This window comes from Camellia sinensis, chromosome 6 (assembly GCF_055761805.1).
Source record: "Camellia sinensis isolate YWXY chromosome 6, ASM5576180v1, whole genome shotgun sequence".
Lineage (NCBI taxonomy): Eukaryota > Viridiplantae > Streptophyta > Magnoliopsida > Ericales > Theaceae > Camellia > Camellia sinensis.
Genome location: NC_138966.1, coordinates 86,770,024 through 86,784,459, shown reverse-complemented (window position 1 = coordinate 86,784,459; position 14,436 = coordinate 86,770,024). Strand labels below are relative to the sequence as shown.

At 31.4% G+C, this 14,436-nt stretch overlaps 1 protein-coding gene across 1 annotated transcript; it reads left to right on the top strand.

Moving 5' to 3' along the window:
• Positions 1-4,863: 4,863 nt before the first annotated feature.
• LOC114282530 (glycine-rich domain-containing protein 1) lies at positions 4,864-11,597 on the top strand. Its single transcript, XM_082876218.1, has 8 exons — positions 4,864-5,036; positions 6,077-6,194; positions 7,032-7,289; positions 8,112-8,567; positions 9,221-9,756; positions 10,237-10,435; positions 10,638-10,793; positions 11,247-11,597. The coding sequence occupies exons 1-8, from the start codon at positions 4,879-4,881 to the stop codon at positions 11,595-11,597; spliced, it is 2,232 nt and encodes a 743-aa protein (XP_082732344.1). The 5' UTR covers positions 4,864-4,878.
• The last annotated feature ends 2,839 nt before the right edge of the window (positions 11,598-14,436 follow it).

Here is a 14,436-nt window from a genome sequence, read left to right as displayed (position 1 = left end):
TATAAATTTAGTCAATGCCCACATATTTTATTAATATTGTACATTAGCCTCAAATTCATTACTTTATATATATAAAAGTACACTCCATTAAAATAAACATTTTTCACAAATATTTACAACATATATATTGTAATGTCCCGAAAATGTAAAGCAAACATAAATGTAGACTCACAACTATCTTCAACAAATTTTAATGTAAACAAATGTTTTAGAAAACTCTTTAGTACCAAAAGATATCTTTTGTACACTATAAACTCTTTCTCATTGAACTATAGTCAAAAGATTACAATTTCAAATTCAACTATAGTGAAAGTCATGTCATCATAGTTCAAGAAGTTAGAAAGTTTAAAAATAAAATGTCCTAATGGCTTACAAAAATCAAGGCAAGGGCCTTAGTACAACAAAAATTGGACGCTCGGTCCCAAAACAATTAAATTTGGAGTTTCCACATAATTCTCATCACTGGGGGAGGGAAGTGAGGACCAGGGGGGTCACGTGCCCCCCCTTGGATTTTGGGCTTTTTTTTTTTGAAAATATAAAGAAAATATTTTAAATAAAAACAATTACAAAAATATTATTAGAGTGAAGTTTCAATGACATTTTAAAAATTATGAGAACAATAATGGTTATTTTGATTGAAAATAAAGAGGCTATTATAAATCATATTATCTATGAAAATTTTATAAAATTTTTTGAATGTAACGGTGATGTCATTATTATTAACATGCAAAGCCAAAAAAAAGTCTTTTTGACCCATTTTGGGTCATATCACCTCTCACATTTTTTCCTCACAAAAAGACAAAATAAACTAAGAAAGCCAAAAAAATCAACTTTTTACAAACTTCTCAAAATACCACTAAGTAATCTTACTATAAAGATATGAAATTTATTAGTTTGTTAGTTACATTTGATATGTGAAGTTCACTCTCTATGTGTTTATTTACTATTAGTTCGTGATATCACATACTAATGATGGCGTGGTATTACCATTATATTGAATTTTTAATCAAATTTTGTATAAAAAAATAATTTATCATTATATAATTTATTTTAAAGTTTATATCTATATTTTTTTGTATTGTCCATAATAAACTAGTTATAAATAATATTATTTTTTTGATATTTCTTGAAATCAATCGTAAAAACTTGTGTGAAATATTTTTGTAAAAATTTTCGATATTGTAATCAATAAGTGCCCCTTTTAATTTGATTTTCTGGCTTCGTCACTAATTCTCATCCACGAGCCTTTGTGCTCCATTCACAAAATCTACCTCTTGATCATTGGGGTGGAGGCACATCGTCAAATCTTGAAAATGTTTGATAGGAATGAACTGTACACTCAGTAGAGATACATTAAACAAGGTATCTAATCTATTGGAATACATATGCTTATTCCATGACAAAATAATTACTTCTATTTTGTTGAATGAAAAGAGGACAAATGCACAGTTGTTCAAATTCAAAATTCATTGGAGGTAAGTCTAATTAACTTTGTTTTTTTTTCTTTTTTTTTTTTTCTGTTTTTTTGGAGGGGTGGTTTGTTTGATCTTAAGTAGGGGTCACCAAACGACCCGCGAACAACCCAATATTATTCAACTTAACCAAACCGTCTTATGGTCCGTCCCAACCCACTTGAATGGTCAATCTGTCCCACCCCATAAAAGATGATTTAGGATTTTGGACAAAGGTTTGTAATTCGAGTCCGTCCATAAATCCGGCTTGTAAGAGCCTGTATAGGTAAGTCTAATGTTTTGTTTTTTTGTTTTTCGTTTTTTGGTTTTTGCTCTAATGTTTAGTTTGATTATTTTTTTTTATTCTCATGTTTAACATTTTTATTTTTTTCTTTCCGTTTTTCCTCTCTACTAGTGATTATTATATATACTTGATTTTTTTTTTATTATATGAGACGTAAAAAGATTAAAAAAAAAAATCAAAATACTTGAATTATATTGGAAAGTAAACAACAAAAATAAGTAATGAAAATAATAAAAACATGTGAATGAAAAATATATAAAACTTAGTAACATAAGTATAATGAAAAATGAATAGTCCGATTCGGTTTGATTTTAGCCAATAAGATTTGAGTTTTTGGGTGAAATGTGGTGTTAATTTTTTAAATAGATTCAACTCGTACCAACTCATTAATTAATCAAAGCCCAAAAGACTTATCAAAATATGAAATTTAAACACAATAATTACGAATTGAGTAAACTCGACTCGGCCCATTGATAATCCTTAATCTTAAGGTTAACTCCCAGTTCAATTGTAATTTGAGTGGACTCCACCAAATAACGAGAGTCCAATCACTCTAGCTGCTTAGTACCTAAAAAATATTTATTAGGGCCTACACGTACCTTGCCGCCAAATAAAATGAGTAGGTTGGGCAATTTTATCTGACAACCGCGCTGCATACCCCAGTGAGGGTCGCGCCCCCAGTGACGTGGCGCGCCTCCACTGGCCGAAAACTTAAAAAAAAAAAAAAAAAAAAGTTTTTTTTGGGCCAATCCCCCAATGACACCTCACTGGGGGTCGACCCCCAGTGGGGGGTAGGAAGCATTAATCTTTATCTAAACTATACTAGTCTACCTTTAACTCGTGGCTCATCACAAGTTCCTCTTTAATGATATCATTTGTTCATTTAATAGGTTTTTTTTTTTTGTAGATAAATGGAGAAATTACATTCTAGCAAGACAAGGAAAAAAATTTAAATAAATATGAAGGGGTGCAAACAGTATTTCACTTTGCACCTCACTATAAAATGATTTGTATTCTACATATTTTTCTAATTTTTTTCTTTATCCCACTGACCTGTAATTCTTCCTAAATAAATCATTTCTTTAAAAATTAGTCTGTTGCAATCACATTTTTTTTTAATAATTTTTTTACTGTCTACTCACAATGAGTGAACCTCATATCATCACATAATATGAAGCCTGCATCCATTCTGAATAGGCAGTAAAAAATATTATAAAAAGACATGTGATTGTGATCTGCTAAAAAAATTAAATTGATCTAACAGTTATAATCACGTTATTTCTTATATTGGTTTTCAATAAAATATATGAAACTACATAATTTCATAATTATCTCAAAGAATGAATGGGACCAATATGATATATTTTTGTTTAACGAAAGATATACAAACAATAACTGATTGATTACTTTTTAAATTTAAAAATGCCTAATAATGACTTTGTAGCATTTGCCAAAGAAAGTCTAAAAGGAGTAGTTTAAAACAAAATAATGTTACCCTACATTTAAAAATTATGTTATTTTATTTTAATTTTAAACTTGAATCGTTAAATTACAATTACGAAACCATTATAAAGAAATTCATGACAGAGCCTTAGACGCATGAAAATTTGCAGGTACGATATTCATTTGCGCTTAATCTGCCCATTTTTAGGAGAAGACCTTGGGCATGAAATCAAAATGAAACAAAAAATAATGGAATACATTAATGAAGTTATGATCTCTTTCTTGATGTACAAAACTAAACATAACCAAGGGTATATTGGTCATTTGAGGAGAACATTAATTTGTAATTGGACCTTATAAATAACAACCAACTTTGTATAGATAGAGCAGACATAGCATGTGAAATTGCCAAAAACTAATAGCTCATCTTTGATTCAACAGAGGCTATATTTCCCAACACTTTCAGGTAAATAATGCTTATGTTTTCAACAAATTTTGTATAAAAGACAATCTTTTTGCAATTTTCTTTTAGGTTAACTACACTTTTCACTTTAGCAATTTGATTCAAATTTCACTTTGATCTTTATAGTTTTAAATTGAACAATTTGATCCTTACACTTTAAATTCTAGTTTCAATTTGGTTTTTCTATTCAAGTTAATTGTTAAAATTAATAATATGGGGATATTTATCAGTCTCCTAAGTGTACATGTAGAAAAAAATTAATAAATATTTGAATGAAATGACTAAATTAAAACTAGATTTAAAGTACAGGGATCAAATTATTCAATTTGAAACTATAGGGATCAAAGTAAAATTTGAGTTAAAGTACAGGATTTAAAAATATAAATTAACCCCTTTTTTATTATTTATATATAATTTATATGATTATTTATATATAAAATTAGGTTGATCAGATATTGGTAATCACGTGATTATATCATTTTTCAAAAGAAAATATATAAACACTTTTTTTGTAAAATCACATTTACCATTTATATTTCTCAAAATAAATCTGATTAGATCATGTGACTATCGAAATCCGATCAATATAATTTTTTACATAATAATATCTTAGATGAGACCTATAATATGAACAATTGAAATTGTTGAAACGAGTTTGATGTAATGCTCCCTAATGGGCACAACAGAACCCTTCCTCCTTTTTTTCACAACCAATTAGGAGTACGGTTACAATTTGTAGTTTAGGTTAATTACACAAATAATTCCCACTGTATTTGGTCCTCAACCTATTAATTTTGTTACTAAATAGTTTCTACCTTTGTTTTCATTTACAATTGATTACAAAAGTAAGAGCATTTTCATCAACCCACCTATGTCACTAAATTGACATAATTGAAAATATTGAGTTCCAAAATGAAACAAATCACATATTTAAGGACTTTTTTTTTTTTTTCTTTTCATTTTGTTGATTTTTAAATGTGGTTTGACAAAAATACCCTTCTTTCCGTTGTTAACGGTAGACCAAAACATGTATAAATGGATGTAGTTAAACATTGGGAACCAAAATGATACCTGACACGTATTTTAGGAACAGTTTATGTGATTAATCTAGTTTTATGCAATGTCTAAAACCAAAATTAGGAATTTTAATGTTTAATAATGTTCTAATTAATGGTGTTTTAGTTAGTAGGCTGCTTTTTTTTTTGGAAGAGGAGAAGATGGAGAAGCATCAAGAGCTAGAGTGGGTGGAAGCGCAGAAGATTGTGGTAAGCCAAGACCTTGTGGCTGCAGCCAAGCAGCAGCTGCAGTTCCTTGCTGCTGTTGACAGGAACCGATGCCTCTATGATGGCCCTGCATTAGACTCTTCCATACATAGGTACATACTCTTCAAACAAAATGTACTTATTTGTTGAGCTAATATAGATCTTAAGAAAGTTCTCTATGATTGGTTGGTGATCTAATAGGAGAGATGTTGTTGGGCATATTGGGCTCAATTTTTGGACCCATTTCGGTGATTCAAATTGTTCATTTTATAGGAGTTGTAGAGAAGATAATTCATTGAAAAAATTAGATTGATCAGATATCCGTAGCTACATGATCCGATCATGTATGATTTTGAAAACAAACTATTTTTTAAAGGATTAATTACACTTTTTACCTTTATAGTTTGATCTAAATTTCACTTTTGTCTCTATAATTTCAAATTAAATAATTTAGTCCCTACACTTCAAGTGTAATTTTAATTTGGTCATTATGTCCAAAATAGAGGTTAAAATTAACAATTTAGGATAATTGTCAATTTTTTAAGGTGTTTATATACACAAAATTAACAGACATTTAGACGAAGGATCAAATTCAAACTAGACTAAAAGTATAGGGATTAAATTGTTCAAATTGAAGGGACTAAAGTAAAATCTGAATCAAAGTCTATGGGAGAAAAGTGTCAATTCTATTTTTTATAAGACAAATGTAATCCGATCATTGATCAACATAATTTTTTTACATTGATGCTTTTCTTGGACGATTTAGATCATTCGAAATGGACCTCGGAAAGGAATAGGGCCACCAAACACAACTCAGACAAATAATGATTATGGACATAGCAAGCATAACTTAGAGGGCTCTAAATGTGTACTTTTCGGAACCTATCATTGACCTTGTGAAACCATGTAATATATGGTGTAACAACAACCTGTATAAACTCTTGCCGTGGCATATGATCGAAAATGTTCACCATTTTTGGAACTAACAAAGCAATATTTGTCTGAAGTTTTTCTGCAAGAAACAATAGATGAAAATAATTCACCATTACCCCATTGCAGAGTATGTTGTATTCCCTTGTGTCTCTGTCCTGATCCCAACGGGACGGGTCAGATTGTAATCACTAACTGAAGAAGGTTTTTTCTAATTCATCAGGTACAAAAACTTTTGGCTTCCATTACTTGCCAAACATACCGAGTCTCGGTTTCTAGAAGGCCCTTTGGTTGTGCCTCTTGACTGTGAATGGATCTGGCATTGTCATAGGCTCAATCCGGTATGTCTTTGTTTTTTCAGTGTTTTTCATATTGTACTACTGAACTAAGTTCCACATTTGATTCAAAGATAACAGCAGGATAGGATTAAATAATCTCAGAATGAAATCTTTTACCAATGTGATGCGATGCGACAGTTTGATGAATGAAGAAGATTAGTTAAATTGAAGAAACTGATTTAATAGTTAGTTATTGGAATTTTAGCAGTTATTGGGAAATAAAATAGCGCAATGAAACTTCAAGTTATGAATTGTGTGCTTTATATAATAGTAATGATTTAGAAAGATAGAAACTTTTTGAACTTAGTTCCCAAACTACGTTCACGTTTTCTCAATTTTATTCAAATTCTGGTGAAAATTGTGATTGATAACAATCATTTTAATAGAAAGCATTGTTATTAACCACCCTTTTTCTTAATTTGAGTATTAATAGAGTTATATTTTAAATTAACCTCAAAACAAGGAAATTTGAAAGCGTGATTACCAAAACCATGTTTAGCAAACACATTTTCATGTAGATTAGGAAATAAGTTTGAAAATATCATATTGTTTTGGAATTAATTTTTAAAGTAAGTGTAAAATGGTAAATAGGTCCCCTTTGTGGCAGCATTGTCCTAAGAGTGCGACAATCTATTCTGGAATGAGTGATTCTACTTACACCACTACTTTATCTCTTGACACCCATCATATGAACTTTTTTTTTTTTTTTCCTTCTAATTTTATCCATGTGTGAAATTACTTTTAAGGAGAGAACGCTAAAATTAAATATATTTTATTATCTTCTTAAGAAATTACTTGTCCCGGCAAATCAAACATGGTCTAAGTTTGTTGGTTTTTCAGATACGATACAAGATGGATTGCATGGAACTTTATGGGAGGATTCTTGACAGTCAAAATGTTGTATCCTCTGTTTATGGGACCTCCAAAGAGCAAACTGAAGAAATCTGGAAAATCATGTATCCAAATGAACCATATGAGCTCAATCTGAATCTGTTTGGCTCTTTAGAAACTGTTTTTGACAGTAAAGTGGAAGCTTCAAAAAGCACCAATTATGATCTGGTTTCAGCAGTCAAAAGGCAAAGCACTTTCTATTACCAGGTGATGAGAAAAGTTCTGTAAGGTTCAACTGTTTCTTGATTAATATTGGCAAATGGAAGCTCTGTCAACAAAATGGATCCTGAATATTTTCCCTACTGTTTTTACAAAATAGTTTACTTATTCAAAGCTAGTAATATAGAAAAATATGAGAATCCTATACAAAATAACAAATTTTACAAACTTTTCATAATAACATGGCATATGGTAATAAAATTTTAGAATTTGAAACCAGACCCATTCCAATGCCACATCAATTAGTGAAGAAATATTGTATTTTTATTTATTTATTTGTATAACACTACACCAAAAGTACTGCCAAATCATTGTACTTGATAAATATCCCTTATTATGGTTTTAAATATGGGACAGTACATTACCCACTATAGTTATTCATCGATATACCGGCCAATACTATCCAATATCAACCGATATATGACTGTACATATTGTGATGCCCTTATTTAAAACCATGCCCCGTATCATCATAGTATTTGTAGCGGAACTTCTAGGCCTTCAACATTTGTCTTATTGATTAGCCATTTCAAGTTTAGACGGCAGCAACCTTTAGTCTTCGGCACCATTAGGGGCAGATTCAGAATTCTAGCTTCAAGGGACAAATGCTAATAAGGGGGCGGGCATTAAGTTTTTCAAAAAATCTTAGGGAATGAACCTATATAATTTAATAATATACATAACAATTACTACTGTAATACGGTTTTTTTTCCAGCATCATAAACTATATCTTTTTCTCATTTTCTTATTGAATGGGCAAAACCCTTCATTTCTCCTACTTAAGTAGTCTTCATGTGTGTGCATGTAACAGGTATCCAGAGCCAGCATGAATGATGATCTCTTTCTTGAAGGAGCTTTAGCCCGATACAAGGGGTTTCTGCATCTCATCAAGAGGAACAAGGAAAAAAAAATTACCCACTTCTGTGTTCCAACTTATGACATTGATCTCATCTGGCACTCCCATCAATTGCATCCTGTTTCCTACTCTAAAGATTTGGTGGCAATACTGGGAAAGGTATTGGAGCACGATGACACGGACTCTGATAGAGCTGAAGGAAAGAAACTGAATGTTGGGTTTTGCGAAACCACCAGGCAGTGGGAAGAGACATTTGGTTCACGGTACTGGAGGGCAGGGGCAATGTATAGAGGCAGTACTCCTTCAACTCTAGCTGTGAATGTGCAGCCATTGAACACTCTCAGCAAGAAGGCGGTTCCAAACATTGAATGTCGAGATATAATTCAACTACCCAAGAAGAAGATTGTGGAGGTACTCATGCCACTATTCGAAAATTTGTTTTAAGCATGTAATATATGTGGGAAAGGTAGATAGATGCAAGAGAATGAAATTAACAAACGGCAAAAAATAAAATGAAAAGAAAGGCACTTAGAGGTAGTCTAAGGTGCTTATATTACCTTTAACTCTACCAATACAAGTTTTTGGAGCTTGGGGGTTATGAAATTATGCTCGGAATAGTATGCTGCTATATGTCACACTAGGACTATCCGTGAAGTTGATAGTTGTGACGGATTTCTGTTTTCCAAACCAAAGTCATCCTAGCTTAATTAGCACTATAAAGGCTTATAAATTATTGTATAGTTAAACTTGGCAAATGGAATGGTATCCCAGGCTTCTGTTATTTCTATCTGTGCCGTATGTTTTCTTTTGTTTCCTTTCCCATTTTTGTACATTTTCACAGATAAATTCCACATTAACTTATACAAGGAGAGTATGAATATTAAATCCTAACATGATCCTAAAAGATTAATAGTCTTGGCCTACATAAAGAGTAGATATATTCATAATATAGCTGAATTAGACAAATCCTTCTTTCTGTGTATGTTTTATTTCCTTGTTTCTTCAAACAATTTTTATTGTCTACAGTCAATTTCATGTAATTTTTGTTCCTAACCACCATTCAGGTTCTGCTAGAGATTGTGGGGGCACGAAATTTACCATCCGAGCATGCAGGCAACCTCTTTGTTTCCTTCAGTAAGAAACAGCCTGATCTGTTCTTCAACACCAGCAGGAGATTAAACATTTTGTCCGAGTCAAGGGAAAAAAGAGTTGCAGCGTTCCAATGTGAACCAACTGGAGAGCTACTCTTTGAACTTCTGTCCACTTCACCTTCCAACGTGCCCATAGCAAAGTCAACCAAAACTTTAGGGACTACTTTGATCTCTCTGGAGGACCTCTTTAACCCGGTTTCCAAATTGTTTGAGGATAATTGGTTTGAATTGGTGCCCACTTCTGGAATTGCAGAGTCCAGGCTTGTCAGTCTTCGTATTGCACTGTCTTTTACCGCTCCGGTTCAAGCACCGTATGTGCTACACATGGTTCAGCCGCAGCCATTCTCAAGTGGTTCTTTTTTCCCACTCCCTGAAAGGGTTTATTGTGCCAAGGGTTGGACACATGTTGTGGATGGCATAGGTAATGTGGTAATCAGCATCCAAATGAGGTACTCAAACTCTATAAACCCAAAAATTTAGACTAGTGGTCAGCATTTTCCATTTTCTTGTACATAACTGCAAATAAATCAAATTGAGAATAGCTAAGGCTGTATTTAGATCATAAATTTGGGTAGGTATATAAAACTTTAATTCTGCTGGGAACACATAAGTCTTTCTAAAAATGGGGGTAAGGCTGTGACACTGCATATATCTTGCCTTTCCTGAACCTTGCTTTAGCGGGAGCCTTGTGCAATATTTTCTTAATATATATATATATATATATATGTTGTCCTAAGTTTCCTGAGCCTTGTGCAATGATTGTCTCTTGGCCTGCTTGGTTGGAAAGTGATTATCACATAATGCTATAATATGTATAATGTATCTGTTTTGATGCATTATCTCAGTAATTGCTAGAGATATACTAGAACTTAGCATATCATCATAAACCATATTGTATTTCATTATTTGCCTTTTTGCTTCAAACTCAGGATTCCACAGAAATCACAAGAAGGAATCAACGGTATTCCCAAAACAGAAGTGATTGGCATGACAGGATCTGGTGAAACACGTGTTCTTGCTGAATTCATCGGACAAGGATGGTCTTTGATGAATTCTCAATGGTTCTTTCAGCTTCAGAAGACAGTTAGCAAGGAAGATCCTATTCTTGACCTCACAGGGAGCCGAAAGGTCAGTATTTACTCCGTGTTTTGCTTCATTTGGAAGATTGGATATTTGTTTGGGGGGTTTTGGAGGCTTTAATTTTACTAGTCACAATGAGGGATCTGCAGACGCTCCATCAAGACGAAAATCGTAAGGTGGACATTATCATTCCATATTGTTTCTCAATACTGTCTTCAAGCCTCATACAGTTTGATTTATCTTTTGGCAGGTAACCATTTTTCAAGGAAGAAAACTGGGTTATGAGTTCGAGAATGCTGAGAGGAAGAAAAATGAACAAGACTTCATCACCATAGTTGAGTTTTCTATTGAACATCCTTATGGAAAAGCTGTGGCTTTGCTCAACTTGAAGTCTGGTTTTCTCAAGGTACATTTTGTTGATTTTAAAAATGTGATTAATTCGGATGTGTACCTGACATGTGTTAGGAAGTATCTGAGGAGTGTCTGTATCCATGTACATGAACACAATAGATGTGTTGGCGCTTCTTAGGTGGGGTTTGGCAATTGCTTTTTTAGTACGTTTTACTTTTTAGAATTTAAAAAAGCTGGTGTGTTTGACAATTGTTAAAAAAGTTACTTTTATTTTTGTTATGAAGAAACTTTTATGTGTCGCTTAAACTTCAATTTTGTTTGAAATTACCATATTACCCTTTTTCATTTAGCAAAAAGCAACCATACATTTTACTTTTGATTTTTTTTTTTTTTTTTTTTTAAAAAGCTAAAAAAAGCTTATTTAGTTATTGCCAAACAGGGTTAGTTAAGTAATTCAGTATTTTAAAACTGAAGCTCAAAATGATTTTCTTACAAACGACGTGAACAGATTGAAGAAGAATGGCTTGTATTGCCTGCAATTGCACTCGGATTTATACTTTCAGACATTATAAAGAAAGAGGGCTATGGAAGTATCTTCATCACCAAAGGAGAGCATTCAAAAGAAACAAATGAGCTGATGCTAGAAAAGAACTGTCTATTCAAAGGAAAGTATGGAAATGAAAGTGAAGTTGTAGAAAGCTTAACATGTGGCGAGTATGGTGATGTAAGTAAAGTGAAGAGCCATTATAGTGGGTGGACGGGAGGTGGTCGCTGTGGTGGTTGTGGTGGTGGATGTGGTGGTGGCGGTGGATGTCGTGGCGGTGGATGTGGTGGTGGATGTCATGCTTCATGTTCATGATGATGGTTTCTCACAACAATTTATCAGTAGATGTCCGCTCAGCGGCAGTCTTGCTAATTAAGCCATAAGAATCATAGCAAAACACAAAACCAAGGCCATTGCCATACAAAGATTATTATGTTGTTTACAGTGAAGAGTATAAGCTATGCTATCTAAATAAGCTGCCATTAGTGTAATGGTGCATTTTTATAGTAATATAGATACTTCCTTGGGTTCAAAATATTGTACAAGACTAGTGAGGGTGTTGCCCTGTTCAATGTTATCTACTTTCTGATTTTATTTTTTCATTTATTTTTATTTTTTCAATCTTATATGTATTAAATAAAATAATTAATTAATAAATAAAATTATAGCTAATAGATAAACAATGGGAAGGTGATAATTCCCACTCTTCTTTGAAAAAATTGCAACTCCCCTGAAAATTGTGATGTACACCAATAAAACATGGGGTAATTTCATACCCATGGATGTTGAGAAAAGTATTTTCAGATTAGTGGTAAACAATATAAACATTAAAAGGTAAAATCATATATTTTTTCATGAATTTATAATTAATTTTTGAAGATATCTCTGACATGTAAATTTTCCATTAAACATTGCCAAACTATTAGATGTATGAAATTAGAAATTTCTTTTTATTGTTCTTAAACTAGTATAACTTTACAATGAGAATCTTTTTACACGTCTAATTTTTTTTTGATATATCAGAAGCCATAGTGGGAGAGAGATAGTGTTACCCGTAGTATGACTTGAACCTTAAATTTTCAGAAAAGTGCGGAGATTTTAATTAACTAAACTAGTTTTAATTGGTTACCTCAACAATGAGTAAAAAATAACAAGGAACATGGAGGAAAATTTTGTTAGTTCGACAAATTTAATTTGCTTTACAAAGTAGTGATCAAATAATGTGTGAATATCATTTTCTAATGCTAATACTATTATATTTGTTTGCTTCTCTTAGATTATTTTTAGATAATAAATTTGTAAATGAAAAGAAAAACAAAAACGAAAAGATAAGAGGAAAAAGAAGCGAAAGAAGATAAAATTATTTATTATTTTCCTTCAATGTTATTTTCTTGATAATCATCATATATATATAATAGTTAAAGCGCACATGCAACGCACGTGGCTATTTTGGTTCAACCCATATTTTCACCCATTGTAGCAGGTAGTATTCATGAATTTAAGCAAAATTTTGAAAAAAATTGAGATCAACTTTGTGTGGGTTCTATGAGCATGTATATCATTTGAAAATGAACTTAAAAGTTAGGCAGCATAAAAATATAAATTAAGGTGTGAATTAACTTTTGTATAGTTGTCTACATTGCATAATCAAAATATAGGCATAAACTACATGGAATTTGGATATGAACATCAAAAAATGAATGTTTAAACATAGTATAAGGTTGTGTGCCATAGCCATTAAATCAACCAGGCAAATGTAAATGGATATCTTTTTTTATCTTTTATTTTTTATTAATTGATAAAAAATAAATAAATGCAGGAAAAAGAAAACTGAAGAAGTTATCAAAATTTAAAGCCGTTACATAATAAAAATTTAGGAATTCTAAAAAAATGTGACAAAGTTCACACCAGACCGAATTGTACTCTTTATATATAAAGTTTCATATGTGAGTTCTACTCATTGAAAAACATCTTATCTCATTTTGTGTTTAGTACTTTGTGCATTTACAATTATTAGGATAATTCTATTTGTATCCAAAAAATCATTAAGTTTGCCCAATTTTTCAATACACTTCCATTAAATTATTTAGAGTTATAATTTACTCTAAATATACCCTATGTTTTTTCCCAAATTATCTTTCAATGTACATCCAAATCCCAAATTACACCACTTTAAAAAATCATTTAAAAAAACTTTAAATAGATTTCACATCACAGTTATTCCTTTGGGATTGATTGCTCTCTACCTGTTCTCTCTTTCTTCTATTCCACGACCGGCCTAAAGCTTTTTGTAGTGGTTGTTTTGTGTTGTTGTTTGGAGTGAGGAAGAAGATGAGAAAATAATTGAAACTTGAAGATAAAGATGAAAAGAGTTGAATGTGAAGAATACGTATAAGTAATTTGGAGGTACCATGAGAAGAAAAAAAAATTTATTTTAAGATTTAATATGTATTGTCCTTATTAGTAAATTTATATTAGGGTTTAAGGCTTTTGGAATCATGAACAAAATAACGCATACCGCTTGTTGAACAAAATTTATTTATTTTTGAATAAAAACTTTAATATAGAGTTCTAACTTAATAGGAAATTTCAGGAAATCAATTTTTTTTTAAAAAAATTTAATTATAATAATCTTAACACAAAGAAAAACAATCCAACTATAACTATCTTCAACACAAAATAAAATTAAAAAAATACCTTTCCGTCAAAATTTCAAATGAACAAGAATTTTATGATTTGGCGCAAGTTCAATCTCTACAATGTGATAATGAATTTATGAAATTAAAGTGAAACACAATTTAAACAGATCGAGTTCTCATAAATTGAAATTGAAAGTTAAATAAGATTTAAAAGAAGTTAAAAGACACACCCATAACTTTTATTTGTAAATGCCAATGTGTGATTGAGATTTGTTCTAATTCCACATATAGAAAAGTCTAGTTACTATGAAAATTTGCCAAAAAAAATTTACCCTGAATCAAGAAGCATTGTTGAGATTTAATTAGCGTATTATAAGTTATACATGTAGAATGATTCCAAAGCAAGAAAGTTGTCATGGATGAAGTGTGGTTGAGATTCAATTGGTATATGGTGAATCCATATGTAAAATAAATTTGAACTACACATATTATGTAAAATTCTAAATACAATTCTA